The sequence below is a fragment of the Varanus komodoensis genome, unplaced genomic scaffold, assembly GCF_004798865.1.
Source record: "Varanus komodoensis strain SLA01 unplaced genomic scaffold, ASM479886v1 scaffold19, whole genome shotgun sequence".
NCBI classification, from domain to species: Eukaryota; Metazoa; Chordata; class Lepidosauria; order Squamata; family Varanidae; genus Varanus; species Varanus komodoensis.
The window spans coordinates 16,274,505-16,290,504 of NW_025335550.1; the positions used below are offsets into that span (position 1 = coordinate 16,274,505).

Consider the following 16,000-nt stretch of genomic DNA (forward strand, 5'->3'; position numbering starts at 1 on the left):
TGGTTCAAAGTTGAACGGGAACACACAATGAAAAAAAATTACATGCAGAAAAGCATCTGCATTTTTCTATAACAGTAATGATTCAAAAATGCATTTTCTTTTTCTGTGTAGTTAGGAAAGATTAACATATTTTGTGGTTTACAAAAAGCTTGATTTTTATGCATAAATTCAAGCTGCAGTATTGAAAACTACACACACTTAGCAAACACATTTTTTCACCTTTAATAGAGATAATGTAGTTGTTGTTGTTGTTAGTCGCGAAGTCATGTCCGACCCATCGTGACCCCATGGACAACATCCCTCCAGGCCTTCCTGTCTTCCACCATCCCCCAGAGTCCGCTTAAGCTCACACCAACTGCTTCAGTGACTCCATCTAGCCACCTCATCCTCTGCTGCCTCCTTCTTCTTTTGCCTTCTATTGCTCCCAGCATTAGGCTCTTCTCCAGGGAGTCCTTCCTTCTCATTAGGTGGCCAAAGTATTTGAGTTTCATCTTCACTATCTGGCCTTCTAAAGAGCAGTCAGGGTTGATCTCCTCTAGGACTGACTGGTTTGATCGCCTTGTGGTCCAGGGGACTCGCAGGAGTCTTCTCCAGCACCACAGTTCAAAGGCCTCATTCCTTTGGCGCTCAGCCTTCCTTATGGTCCAGCTTTCACAGCCATACATTGCAACTGGGAAAACCATGGCCTTGACTATACGCACTTTTGTTGGCAGGGTGATGTCTCTGCTTTTTAGTAAGCTGTCTAGATTTGCCATAGCTTTGCTCCCCAGGAGCAAGCATCTTTTAATTTCTTGGCTGCAGTCCTTGTCTGCAGTGATCTTGGAGCCCAGGAAAATAAAATCTGTCACTACCTCCATTTCTTCCCCATCTATTTGCCAGGAAGTGAGAGGACCAGATGCCATGATCTTAGTTTTCTTAATGTTGAGTTTCAAGCCAACTTTTGCGCTCTCCTCCTTCACTCTCATCAAGAGGCTCTTTAGTTTCTCTTCACTTTCTGCCATTATAGAGATAATAGTATGATGCTAGGGATGAAGGTAGAGGCTGTTAGTAAATCTGGCATTCATAGCAGCAGAAACTTTCAGATACCAAACACTAGTTGTGTGAACTGAGCAATCTCTGATTCTTTTATGCTTAAGTGTTCCTTGAGGGTCTGCCTTTTCAGAAAGTTTCTTCTCCATTTTTGAAAAAATCTTCTGTATTCAAGCATCCACTCTTTCAGTTCACAGAAAGACCCAAGAAGGCTCTGCAGTCGAGATGACACCTATAGAAGCAGACTTTTCTTGGCAGAAAAGGATGACACAATTTGAAATGGAGATACAGGAAGCCTTTCTACGTTTCATGGCATCTATTTTAAAGGGTTACAGAACATTTCTTAAACCAATCACACAGGCACCTTCAAATAAAGCTACTGCAGCAGATTCCTTGTTTGACCTTCAAGGTAAGTTTGAGGAGATGCTAATAGTGATTGAAATATATTATTAATGGTTGTTAACAAGTACCAAGTCGGTTTCATGCCTCACAAATATGCTCTTTATATGCAAGGGGACAGAAGGAGGGTGTATTTGGGTGGTAGAATACATAATATTTGAAGCACTACAGAGTGCACAAAACTGTACAGCATGCAGCTCGATTTTATGTCTCTTCAACTGAAAAATGGATTTGTTATTTTGTAACTAAAACTCAGATTTAAAGAATGTGCAGTTATTCATCCCTTTCAGTAAATAATGGGATGGTTCATATACAGTATATATGTCCCAACATGATTCTCCAAGAACATTAATTTTGGATTTGGAAACATTGACAAACTAAATTTTATCTCTACCCTCTGTGTGGTGTTGAGCAGTGCAGTGTTAAGATGAACGTAAATGGCTTAATGTGGCTGTCTTAGCCTCTTGCTTGCCTAAAATATCATGATGATATATGAGCGTATAGTGCATAAAATCCCACTAGTTGTCCGAGGGAGTTGCCCTATTTAAAATGACATGTAATATTGGATAGTGGGTTGGCATTCTGCATAAATGTAGGTTTCATAAACTATTAGAAAGGCAATGGCAAATGACAATGGCAAAATCACCTGTGCTGTGCTGTCGGGGTGAGAGTGAGGGCTCTCTGTTTGTAGGAAGTTAACACCATGGAACATAGTAACAACCTTTACACAAAACCTGGGATTCAGAAGAAAGTGTCATTTCCTTGGAAGCTTTCCTGTTCAGGTGCCATTGAAGTTAATGGGAGCTGTACAGACCCCATTCATTTTAATTGGTTTTCCAAAAGGGTAAAACAATACATCCCCCCATATTTAAGTTTCTTCTGAAGCACTGATAAATTTCTCCATTATATTATAAAGAGTTCTCCATTGACATGCCTGTTCACATTTACGCCGTAATCCTCTGGCTCTTGGTACTGTGGGGTATAACAGATCAAACCTTACAAGAATAGAGAAGTCCACCCATGAAAGGGGATAAGTCTTCTAACTCCCACAGAAAAATCTACATTACATATTGGATCTTTGATGTAAGAAGAGATAAAAGGTATCAGAATGTCTGAGCTTTAATGCACAAAAATGAAAGTTTCTAGAAGGTTTTTATCTTTTGCTTTTAGACCTTGTGTCTGCCACAGAGTTTGTTGTGTCAGCATGTTGCAATTACAGTTTGTACAAATAGTCTTCACTGTGGTGTTGAAATGGCATGCATATATGAAACGGACAACAGAATAAGAAGTCTAAAGCTATACCCTTAGAAACTACAAACTTGGGGTAGAGCAATCCTCAAGAAATGGAATACTCCAATGCCACTGCCTCCAACATAACCAAAGTTCTTTCATGTTGACAGGACAGAAGTAAGGAAAGAACAGTATTGTCCCATTCTGTTTTCCTGTTCTGGGGTGGAGTAGGCGTTTGATTTAATTTTTCCCCATGCTTGAGGTGTGGCTCAGGTATTGTTGCTGGAGGGTTTTGGATCCTGTGGATCCACTTAAAGCTGCCTTCATTCAATTCCCTTTTACTTCTTAGGATGTCAAAGCTCTGAAATGTCCTGTGGACTTTCCTGTGGGACTAAATGTTTCCCCCTCCAAGTGTGGACCTCTCTCTCCATCCTTGCAGGGTGAGATCTGATAAATCCAACAGCAACAGGAATGCTCTCCCAGGGTCCATAAGATTACAGCCTAACAGTAAATAGACATTTCAGAGGAGAACTCTTATAAGGGGGGAATGCTGAATGCTACAGTAGGAGGTTAAATAGAAAAGAATGAAGTAATAGTAAACCTTGTATCAGGAGCAAATATTGCTAGCAATTGTCTGGTTTTTTTAATAGGATTTTTAAAAAGTAGAGATCGTGCCTATACAAAATTCTATACGGTTTTAACAAGGACACAGATATTTAGCCGCTTCATTGAAGAATGCAGTTTTGTGAGTGACAAAGATACCGGCCTGGCATTTTTTGATGACTGTGTGGAAAAGGTAAAAGCTTTTTCTTGTCTGATAAATGTCATAGTGATATGCTATCCCCCTGACAGATGTGAGGCTTTTGAGTTTATACAGTAAGCACTTTGAGTATCTCCTTTGTGATGCAACATCCACAACTGAATGGAAACTTTATTAGGTTCAGTCAAAATTACACAGAAATATGCAAGCTTTTGAGATCTGCAGGGCTCTTCATTAGGCTAAAAGGTTCAAAAAGCATGGCTGGGGAAACAGAAAACCTTTTTTTAAAAGGTATTTACTGGGTGATTTGGGATCTAGCTCAAACTTAGAGCACTTAGTTTTGTGTGCAAATAACTGCCCTTGTTAGACAAGGAGGATGAAAAAGTTTAAACAGAATAATAGCAAAAGATGTTATACTTGTTTTAATTTTCCCCCCAATTTATTTCTTTTCAGCTTTTTCCTGAGAAAGGATCAGAAAAAGGAGATAAGGTAGTTATTTACTATTCATGGGGACTTACTAAGAGTTTTCTGGTAATTAAGTGCACATTGTTACAACATAGTAGTGAAATACATGGTTGTTCAAGCACCTGCCCTGGAAGCTTTGATCTGATGCATTTGAGAACTGCAAGAGGCATGCACATTTTGTATAGGTTTCCTCTGTTAATCTAGTAGTCTTACTGGCAGACTTGTCCCATGGCTAGAAGATGCAAACACAGTTAAAAGGTGCAGTGAATCCAGCTTTTCTTGGTACTGCTTTCCAATATTTATACTTGTAGACTAAGGCATCATTCTTGCATCTTGACCTGAAACTGGACTATTATGTGTTTGCAGGTTGATGTAGACTCTGCAGAGGATACTCGGTTGATTGAGCTTGATGAGTCACAGAAGAGTGAGCACACAGTGTTCATAATGCCACTAGAGCCGCCCCCTGATGATGGACAAGACAAGCTACCAAAGTACAGGTATTCCCTAATGCAGAAGAAGGGATTCCTCCAGTCCTAATATAGTCTAGTCAAACATGGATGCTTTTTGCCATTGTTTTCTAATTTATAACTTGCAAAGGGACCCTGCTTCACATGGGCTGGTTTAGCCTCTGGCTTGATACAAGGAAACATTCAAGCAAAGTCATACAGATGTCAGAGTTGGACACACAATGCTTGACCTGTCTGAGTGAATCCATGCCTGCTGCCACCCTGTGTTGTGGGGCATCCCTGTGGCTTCCTGGGGAAGGGGTTTGTCTGCTCCATTTAGGCTGCCTATTGCAGTCAGCAGCTGTATAACTGTCTCTTGAACGACTGTCCAGGCTGTTCTGCTCCCCCTCCTTCTAAGCAAGTTAGAAAAAAGTCTTTCTAATTAAAACCTTTATTACATTAGAGGTGATCAGTTGGCTAGATTTGAAGTACAAGTGAAGAATATTGTAGAAATCAGTAATGGAATAAACAAGGAAAGTTAGAATACCAGTCATTACAGGAAAACAATGATAAAAAAAAAGATTCCAAGAGAGAATATTGCTCCTCCCTTCCAATATGAAATGAGCAAACTTAGACCTACAAGGTAAATCCTCCTGTGTAGCAGCTGATCTCTTGGAGCATCTGACATTTCTCAACTGGTCAGCTCTCTCAGCTACCCTACCCCAGGATTAATGATGCTCACTAATGAAGCCTTCCCCTTTCACATTAAAATGCCCACTAAGCTTTCTCACAGTATTTGAAAGGTCAGATTTTTAGCAACTGTGTGGCTTCTTTCTGGGTCTGCTGGCCTTGGCACTTCAGCTGCAGATTCTAATCCTCTGAGTCAGAAAGTGTTTCCACAACCTATGTAGGCTCCTTGGTAGGAAGAGTGTGCCTAGCCCTTACAACTTCTCTCCTTCAGGCTTCAGATTGTATCAGCTACAAAGCAATATGATAGGCAGGTGACTCAGAAGTGCACTGCATACTGCATACTACAAAAATGTGGGGCACATTTAAATAAACTTAAATTGATTAATGAATGTTTAAAAACTTGAGGTGCACATTCCTAGGGTCCCTTTAATGTGCATGCTAAGTTTCATTGTCTCGGCACTTGCTGCTGTTCTTATTTATCCAATTTCAGTTGCAAACTACTTTGGCATTGGTGGGGGTGGGGGGGCATTTGGACATCCTTCGGGCATTCCTGACTTTGAAAACTATTCTGGCTTGAGTAAATGATAAATTTGGCATTGTATGCTAAAAGTTCTTCATATGAAAGAAAGTATAATGCTGGCCATGCAATTCTAACTGGCAGCTTTAAAAAAAATCAAATAATAATATATTAATAGTAATGTTGCATAAACTAGCATTCTGTACATCTACAGATTTGCAAAACATTTTCATTTGTATCTAATTATGTATCAGGTTCTGCAGATTGAGAGGAAACTAGAGGTTGCTTTTCTCAAATAGAGTTTCCTCCATCTACTCTCACTACCACTACTTGGCCAAATTTTTCTGAAACAGAGAGAGGTTTCAAAAGTAATTTGTAATATGGAGTGCAGACAGAGGAACTGTTCTTCAAAGGAAAAGTAGTTGTAGAAAATATATTTGGTAATCTCAGATGCCTTTGGATTTCCTAAAGTGGCACATTGCATTGGTCTGTGGGTTGGAGTGAGAGCTGCTTTTCTGAGAACAAAACAGTTCCTTCTATTCATGGTTCAAATTCTCATGGGTGAAAGGCAATGGAGGCAATTTTTGTTGGTTGCCCCTTCCCCCCTGCACCTCCCATGCTGTCTAGAGTGTTCCCTAGTAGTCCGAAGTACATTTGTAGGGCCTGGGAGGGATGAGCAGTTCCCCTTACCACACTTCCACTTAAATGAGTGGTGAGTTTGCTGAGTTCTGCTCTGCAAATCTATGGAATCAGACTTAACTACCCAATCTAATTTATTGTTGTAAGCCGCCCCGAGGCTTCGGCGAATGGGGCGGCATAAAAATGTCTTAATAAATAAAAATAAAAATAAATAAAAATGTTTCTGGCCTTCATTCTACCAACATTAAAATAAGGAATACAAATAGTTCCAAATCTTATAGCTGATTTGATTCTTCCTTCCCAAATCAGTTAATATCACATCCTTTTTTAAGCAGGAGTGCAGAACGTGAGACCAAATTTATGGAGATGCTCACATGCCTCTGATAAATGGGAGGGGAGAGGCCATAGGTCATTATAGGAATTATGGTTTCATGCAAAAACCCCAAGTTTCAATCTCTTTTTTCTTTGGTTATAAAATCTTGTGTGCCAGGGCTGGGGACAGATTTCTGATTTTCACTGAAAGTCACGGTAGACAATACTGGGCTATATGGATCACATGCTGTGACTTTGTACAAAGCAGCTTAATGTATCCCATGCATGTATACATGTGTAAGTGTATACAGCATGGCTGGCTGACAGCTGCTGGGAGTTGTAGGACTTGCTTCTTCCAGAACATGTGTAAGATTGTACCTTAAGAGTTCCAAACAAGCTGCTTTAGTGTAGCATACATTCTAATACAATGATTTCAGCAGGCTGAATTTGATGTTGTTCTGCTACATTCATTTCTGTTAGAGATATCCTTAATGATTTGGTGCACTGCTGGTTGTTTAGAGGCATGTTCAGGGCCATTGTGCCTTAACAAGCATAAGCCTGGCTCCCTTGCTTTTGACTGACTTTCTCTCTCTCTTTCTCTTTCAGCTATAAAACCTTCCCCAGACTAGAGTTAAAACTGTTTGACAGACCACAAGAGCTCAAGCTTTCATTCAAGAGGCACCCAGCTGGAGGCAACATATCAAATAGTCCAGCACTCATGGCAAAAAGAACAAAACAGGTTAAATTTGTTTTTCAAGTGTGTTATGACTATATAATATTCACACCCATAACCAACATATCTTTTAGAATATAAAACTGAGGGTTGTCATCTTATTGATCTCTAAGCTATTCTGGGAGTGACTTTTTAAACTGAAGAACAGGATACAGATATTTTAAACAAACAAACATAGACTGTTTAATATTCAGCCCTAGTTACTCAAGTGTTACTGAAGTCATACATGCTTCCTTTTATGTAAAGCATATGTAACTTTGATAACGGTTGAATAACAATGACCGAATTAAATTAAAGCTGAGCCAAACTATTGAAAAATGAGAACCATTCAAAACTGCATATCCTGTCTTACATATTGCATATTGTTAACAGAGCATGAAATGTGGTATCCCCACCAGGCACTGTTAATATTACTTTTCTGTTTTGCAGGAGATAAAAGCCACTCATAAACTAGCGAAGAGATACCATACAAATCCTCCACAATGGGCCAAATGCCTCTTCAGTCATTGTTACAGCTTATGGTTTATTTGTCTCCCAGCCTATGTTAGAGTTTCCCACCCCAAGGTCAGAGCCCTTCAGCAAGCATATGATGTTCTTATCAAAATGAAGAAAACTGGTGTGGAGCCACTAGACGAAGTAAGTTAAAGAAATTGCTATACCATGTGAAAAGATGCAAGTGTGTATTCAATCTGAGGGTATTATCTGCATTAGTTACTGTTTTCCACCAAACATTGCAAATTTTCTCAGCTTTGGCTGCAGTACACATGAGATTGACTTATTCTGTTAAACAAACAAGTCAGAAATGGTTTAATGGCATGAGATCTTGCTGTCTTACTCAAGCAGTGCAGCTGCTTGAAAAAGATATTGGTGAACCATTTTGCATTTTACTGATAGCAGCACAAGATGTTTTTAATCACAGCTGTGAGATTAATACCTGTCATTCACAGGTGTGGCTTGTGAATTAGATCTAAAAGCAGCAAACGGGTGTCTTCCCTGGTCACAGTAAATTCTTCAGTCACACTCTAGGAGTATTTTCATCAGACTCTAATTCTCCTCTCTCAGAGGATAAAGTCTGCGTAATTCCACTATTAGGCATGCATCCAGGAATCTCTTTCCTTCAATGGATCCTCTTGTAATTTGGGGTTCTGCCCATTATGAAGCTAAAAGTTCAATTATCCAATTTTTCATTTTAATGTTTCATTTATAAAATATAAACTAATGGCCATATGGGGAACTGAAATCCCCTAAGGAGAAAGAAATACCAGTAAAAATGGCATTAATGACTCCTTGATTGGAAAAAGAGTAATTGTTTCAGATGGGTCAACTTAAACCATCTGTAAACTTTAAAAGCTGAAACTATTTCTCTCTTCTTTCACTTGGACTGTAATGGGGAATTTAATTATCTTGGCTGTAATGCATCATCAAGAACTGGACGGGCTCCCTTTCATGCTGAGTTTCCCTTTTCTCTTGCCTCAACCTATTTTAAATAGACAAATTAGAGGATGCTTCTGGAGATTCAGACACTAAATTATTATATATGGGTGTGGCTCACAGTCTCAAGTATGACAAGTTGGGAGATAAATAATGTTGCTGCTATACTAATTCTGTTTCCAAAACCTGAAATCTTCCCAAACCTGAAAGGAGGCCCATGCACATCCCAGTAGTCATCATGTGTTCTTGAAATCAATTCAGAGAATCATATTTTAATTAGAATTTTTCTTAAGAAAAAAAGAAGACTGTGCTAAGTTTGCAAAGCAGATGCTAAAATGCTTTTCTCTCTACCTAGCCTAGTATTTTCAGTGGTATATGCTGAAGCTAATGTTCATGTTAATCATCATTTAACTGGATTATAATGTAATTGAGAATTTCATACAATATTAACATTCTTTAGTTACATTGGGAAAGAGTTGTCAAATGTGATGGTATATATATTTCTTGTATTTTTCTTTGGTACTGACTGGCTCAGACTAACTCTATGTGGGTATGCTTTCCTAACAGTTGCTGTAATTTTTTCTTTTTCAGTGTCTTATAACCACAGTTTTTAATCCTTAAGGTTTCTCAGCATTCACATGTTAATGCTGAGTTTTCCCACGTTTCATATATTTGACTCACTGCTGTTTTGTCCCTTACAAGATTAATCTAGTAGTTGCCTTACTTCATTTCATACCTGCCATTTCCCATAGGCCAGGAGTGAGCAACCTTGTTTGACAGTTTTGGAAATGATCAGGAGTTGTTTCCCCACTGCTAACCACGGCCTTTTCCCCGCTGTCCACCTGATGGCTGATCAACTAGATAGTGAGGAAATGTGAGGAGGCTCCTTTGGGCTGCATAGACAGAGGTACATATAGCCCATAAGCTTCAGGTTGCCCAACTCAATTACGCTGTGGCTCATCTGAGACAGGAGCTGCATATGTGTTAATGCATATGTTAATGCAGTGCCTCTTAACCTGCTTGCAGAAGTTTTAAGGCCATTTGCTACATGCAGGGCTGTGTGTGTTCACCTCTGCAGTACTACAGATCACGCTGCATGATACAGACATTGTTGTGGACACTAACTTTCGGAACTGGATCCTTACCTGCACTGTATTTTTATGAGGGGTTGCCTGTGAGGCTGACTTGAAAGCTTGTGCAGACTGCCAAGGCCTGGCTAGTATGGGATTGTCTGTCAGGAATGTATTATACCCATTCTGAAGAAGTTATATTGACTGCCAATAAACCACTGAGTCAAGTTCTGGGTGCTTGAGCTGATACAAAAAGCTCTACATTGCATAGGGCCTAGACCCCTTATGTCTCTGCCCTGATATTAAGATTGAGTGGGGATGACTTATTGATGATGATGCATTTGGCATTCAGTGCATGGCTACCTGAGGAAAAAACATTGTCAGTGGAGGTACTCTGATTATGGAACTCCCTCAGTGATGATGATTTTTACATTACATTTATTTCTATACTGTCTGTACCCAAAGCTCTCTGGGCAGTTGTCAACATTTTAAGTCACCCATCCAAATTTCACCCAGAAATTAGGTTAGGCATTCAGGGTATATGGAAGCTATAGTCCCCCCCACACACCCACACATATGTAACCATATACTACAGGGTGTCCAAACTGAGGCTTGGGACCTTCATGTGGCACTCTGAGTTTATTTTATGGCTCGCAGAGGGCTTGGAGCCCCGCATTCCCACCCCAGTCAGGATCCCAGCAATGGAATGGCCATGATTTATTTTATTTATTTATTAAAACATTTTTATGCCGCCCCATTCACCGAAGCCTCGGGGCGGCTTACAACAACAAGTTAAAAAAATAATTATAATATTAAATTAAAAAAAATATAAACATTAGATTAAAAATACAAAAATACCAATATAAAATAAGCATGATTTGCACTGAGCTCTCCCAAGACTGCTAGTCCAGCCCACTCTTTTCCTGAGACTCATGAGAAAAGTTTTACAACTGTTAAAGCAATACGACAATGGAACCAATGACCCAGGAAGATTGTGAGCAATTCTACACAGGGCAGTCAAGATGCAGCTGGCCAGCCATCTAGTAAAGATGCTTTGACTCGGAGTCCTGCATTGAGCAGAGGGGTTAGACCTGATGGCTTTCTTGGCCCTTTCCAACTCTTTTATTCTATGATTCTATGACAACCTCCAGTTGGGATGATATATGCAATAGGCCACCTATGGCATAGATAAATAACCCATGGGGAGCCACAGTGTGTCATGTGAACCAGGTCACTGAGCTCTTTTCTACCTTTTGTAGATAGCCTCATTTGATGCTGAACTTATTTCAGATCCAGTACTGTGACTTTCTCTGTCTTACTAGGTGTGCTATAGAGTTGTAATGCTGCTTTGTGGGCTTTGGGGACATCCTATTCTGGCTGTGAGAGTTCTTTTTGAAATGAAAAATGCTGGCATACAACCAAATGCAATCACATATGGTTACTACAACAAGGTAAGCAGAAGATCAAGTAAACACTTCTACACTGTGCAGATGTTTTATTTTGAATCTTTATGGGTGGAGTCCTTCAGCCAGGGTACAAGGCCAGTGATGGCAGGTGCCTCGTCGGCATCTCAGAACTCCCTGGTGTTGCCTAGGAGAAGGGGATGCAGATGGCAGAGAGCACAGGTCTGAAGCATTGATGGTGATGAAGTCAGCAAGTGAAATGTGACAGCAACTGTGTGTGTGGGGGGTAATTATGCTTGTTTTATTTTTGCTCATTAGTGAGCAGGTTTCCTTAAGATGTGGGGATGTAGCACATTGCCGCTAGAGGTGTGGGACAACTGGCTAGCTTCTCAAATGAGCAGTGCTGCGGCTGGAACCTGCTTGGAAAGCTGGATCTCTGCCTTTGGGGCTATGCTGCCTGATTCCAGACTTGTAGACACTTGCTGAGGTTATTCAGTAGTGACAGCAATGTCCTTTTATCATGGGTGTAGGCCCTGGGCACTTGCTGGATAGGGCATTTGGTCAACAAGTCCGTTACAATTAGGTTGTCCCACATGTGGAAATAGTGTGTCATCAAGAAAGCAGTTTACCAACAAAAATCACTTTTGACTCTCTGCCATGCCTGAAGCATGTTCTGGCTTGTATTACATGGCTTAATCACTGACATAGTGATTCAGTTTTATGCAGCAGAGTTTGAGGTCACGTTAGATAGGCATTTAGCTTAGTGTCATATCTTTGCTACCACTGGAGGGTGAGGGGACAGGATGTTATTTGGATTTTATCCCCCTGGTGTTGTGAGCTAGGCATCCCCTCCCAAGCAAGACAGTCTCTCCAGCACTTCTTGTAAGCAGCTTTATTCTACATAGAAAACTCTAAGCATTCACAGGCCTCTGAGCATACACAAGAGATGTGTTGACCTCGCGTGGCCCCTCTTTACCCAAAGCTTTGCTTATGAACCCTTTGGAACCTGTCTCTGGAAGGGCACTATGGAATTGGGTGCGCCTGCATTCTGCCCTCTGAACAGGGTTTCATTTTGCTTGTCCAGCTGCCACTGTTACATTGTATGATTACTTGAGTGCCTGAAGTCTTCAGTGGGCTGTTGGGCAGAGTAGTGGGGGCTTGTTTTATTTTTGTTTCTAAATTTATACTTCTGCAAACTTCTAGGTTCCCTCAAACATTTTGATGCTTCCCTTCTGATTTTCAGGGGCTTTGTTTTCACTGCAGTCCTGGCACCACTCGCCACTTTCGTTAAGAGTAGTTTCTTTTGCGCAGCACCTTACTGGAAGGCTAGGGATTTCCTTTATTGTATGGATGCCCAATCAAGAACTCTCCTAATGCTCTTCCTTGCTGCTGTTAATTTGTTGTTTGGTGGAGGTGTGGAGAGGTGTGATTTTTGGGAAGGTGGCAGCATGCAGAGTGGATTGACCATCCCCTTTCCAATTATGACCTGCCCAATAATCAGCCAATCCCATGCAGCAATTAGGTATGTGCAGGAGGCCCCCATTCTTATATACATTCCTAAACCTGATTGCCATGGGCTTGAGCTTCCTTAACCCTGCTATAAAACCTCTAAAGTTCTTTATAACCAGGGCACTATTTTATTTGTGTGTGGCTCAAGCAGCCTCTGTGCAAGATCAAACAACTTTGGGGAGGGAATTAATTCTAAAGTAATGCTATGTGCTTTGGATTGCTTGAGTATTTATCAGTGGGAGTAGAGGTAGGGTTAATTTGTCTTCACTTCAGTCTGTGGAATAGAATCCAGGATACTCTTCACAGAACTGTTCAGCAGCATTCATTAGAACATTTCAGAAAATGAACCCATGAACACAACGATGACACAATATGCATTGGCCTGGAGATGGCAGGGGACAGATCAGAACTGTGTGCATTTGTTTGTAAAACAGAGCACTTTGACTGTATAGAACAAATGTGCTTAATGCTTTCACTCTTCCAGGCAGTTTTGGAGAGCCCATGGCCCAGCAGTAATCGCAGTGGTGTATTTCTCTGGACAAAAGTGAGGAATGTAGTATACAGCATGGCACAATTTAGGCAATGTCTCAGAAAATCTGCACATAGCTCCCAGGTCACTTCTGTTCCAGGTAATGGCATAGTCATTCACTTCAGCTTCCATAAAAACAGATAATAAAGTGTCTTCTCATTGTGATGCAGTCTTGGTGTGGGGGTTAGTATGAGAGGGAAGGAATTTTTTCAAGATTAATACAATAGATTTGAAAAACTAATTCTAAGGATCAAGCTATTTCTCAATGAAAAGAGAATTCTACTTGCTGGTTTTAGAAACGATGATCTTGTAGTTTAAGAATTGCTGTCTTTTTTAACGTGCACATTCGTCACTAATACACTGTTGTTCGTGTCTTCAGCTCCTCGGATGGTCACAGGTGGAAGTGATGGGGACACGGTGAGCCATGGTAGTGTGGATAGTTCTAATGATGCTAACAGTGGGGAGCACACACTCTTCGTCAGAGACTTAGTCAGGCTTGATTCCATTGGTAATCACTCTAGCACAGGTACTAGACACATTGGGTTTCACTGACTGCATACCCTCTCTCTAATGTGTTGCTTACTTGGTTTTCCTGTATATTGTTCTCTTTGCTGAAAAGACTGTAAAGTATGATGACGTTGAGGAGGAAAAGATGTGGTTTGCACCTTGGCAATCCCATGAATACGAGATTACAGTGCAGGGAGTCACCAGAAGCAAATTGCTCCTGCAAATCACACTCTGGGTGCATGTTTCTGTGTATTCGGTCATAACTTCCTCACATTGGCATTATTCCATATCCTTCATTGTGGGTTCTAAGGGAGGAATAAGTAATAACAAAATTAGTGGGGAATGGCAGAGGAAGATGGCAAATGATTGTGTTATTGTTCCATAATAAAGAAATGTGGTTTTGTGTTGGCTTGGACTTTGCATTCACTCACCCACAACAATTTAGTCTTTCAATGTCAATGGGTGGACATAATGAAAATTCTTGTACAGACATGTACTTTGTCTGATAAGAATAGAGCATACTGTTTGAATTACAAGTTGGCAAACTACTTGCTAGCAGGAAATGCATTGTGCTATAACCCTACATTTTATAAATGCTTATTTAAACTTGGCTAATGTTTGCCAAGGGAAAACGACCAAGGAGCAGTGGCATACTGACTGTGGAATATAGTGTTTCAGATAAACTAGAAATAACGTGGATTAGGTGGAAGCTTTCTATATTTGAAAAAAAAAAGTTTGATGGCCAGAGATGAGTATGCAGTGAGGGGTTCTTTTAAGCTGTGTGTAGCATACTTTTCTGAATACTTTTCAAAATGTTTTATTTCTTCTCACTCCGCCTTTCAAATGATGTAGACTGTGCATTTTTGAATAAAATATAGTTCCTTATTTTTAAAATCGAAGTGCTGCAACACAAAATGTCCTCTGTACTCTGCAAATCTAAAGGATTTCCTCTTTTCTTCCTTTTTCCACTATACTTTCTGACATCTTTCTTTTTAAAGAATTTTAGTCCTTCTCCTGTGTTAGATGGCTTACTGTATTTGTCCAGTAGATGACTAAACATTACTTCTCTTTGATCCTTGTTGCTCTGCTTCTTACTCTGTGCTGTCTCTTGGTGCTGCATTTGTCCTTGGCTGTCATGGTGTGGGGTGCAGAAGCCTTGGAGGCACATGTGCGTTAATTCTGCCCTTGAATGTTAACCACTCCAGGTAATCTCCCCATTAATGAATGGGTTTTTTTGTCAATTAATAGAGGAGTGGGAAAAATTCTTATATTCTTTATAATACTATAAATAAGGGACATTTGCTATGGCATACTTATTACAAAAAACAACAGACTTTGCCCATTAATTGGCTGGGCATTGTGTTGCTTCCTTTAAGATAAGACAAAATACTGAACTATCCTGCCATTAAACATTCTAACGTGTAAGGAGGTCTGGTTCTTTCTTTGTGTGTCTGACTGTCATTCCCTTGCTTGCCTTTTTGCTTCTGGCCATCTTGTGTCCTAACGAATTTAAGAAAGGACACCACAGAGTTTTCTTCTGCTGTAGGACTATCTGGGAGCTTCTAGAATTAGCAGCCACTGAGACCCCTGCTTCTCCTTCTGCTTACCTCTGAGTGAGGGCAGGCAACGTGGTGCCTGTGGGCACCGATGGGCCCCCAGACACGTTTTGTGGCCTACTCCTCTCAATTTGTTTTATTTGAAATATAGCACATTTTTGAATTGGCAGCTGGCATTGCTGTGAAATCCATCTCTGTTGCTGCTGATACCTGTGGATTATTTTAGTGTGCTGCGGCTTAACTCCACCCCTGCCTTGTACTCAGACACATTACTTGCTCTTTGCCTATTCTCCTATGGCAGCCATTTTGTGGTGGTGTCCAGGACCATTTTTTAAAATTGCCAAATGTATCCAGAGCCCCAAAATGTTGCCTGCTCCAGCAGCACTAATGAGAAGCTGAAGGTAGCTATGCAGGCAGCTACAGACGGTGGCTTATAGCCAAGTTGTAGTAGGCAGGACATAGCTATTCAGTGTGGTACACACTTTTACCAGCACATGGGCAAATAACTAGTAGCAGCGACATAATTTATCTGAGAGGAGACAGGAGCAGGAGAATACATGTTCTCATGTGATATTTAAAATGGTATTCCTTCAAAGAGTGTTATCATTTCCCAAGTTGTATAACATCCTGCTAAAAATAAACTCTGCAAATCAAACCTGAAGCAATCCTTCTTACTGCATCTCTGCCGCTGTTCTTTTCCCATCCAGATAAGTTCAGTGTCTGTTTCCGTGTGCTGTGCGCTGGCCATTTAAAAATATATTAAGTTGCAACACAA

At 40.5% G+C, this 16,000-nt stretch overlaps 1 protein-coding gene across 5 annotated transcripts in view; it reads left to right on the plus strand.

Annotated features, from left to right (window-relative positions):
• DENND4C (DENN domain containing 4C) overlaps window positions 1-16,000 on the plus strand; it is an 81,591-nt gene that overhangs the window by 49,559 nt on the left and 16,032 nt on the right. For 4 of the 5 annotated variants that reach the window (XM_044427940.1, XM_044427941.1, XM_044427942.1 and 1 more), the window contains 9 exons: window positions 1,220-1,438; window positions 3,309-3,454; window positions 3,872-3,907; window positions 4,250-4,380; window positions 7,094-7,226; window positions 7,650-7,856; window positions 11,044-11,172; window positions 13,118-13,262; window positions 13,542-13,688. In XM_044427940.1, the coding sequence (XP_044283875.1) occupies window positions 1,220-1,438; window positions 3,309-3,454; window positions 3,872-3,907; window positions 4,250-4,380; window positions 7,094-7,226; window positions 7,650-7,856; window positions 11,044-11,172; window positions 13,118-13,262; window positions 13,542-13,688 (1,293 nt within the window). The remainder of the gene's footprint in view (window positions 1-1,219; window positions 1,439-3,308; window positions 3,455-3,871; window positions 3,908-4,249; window positions 4,381-7,093; window positions 7,227-7,649; window positions 7,857-11,043; window positions 11,173-13,117; window positions 13,263-13,541; window positions 13,689-16,000) is intronic. The other variant, XM_044427944.1, reaches the window with a different exon arrangement.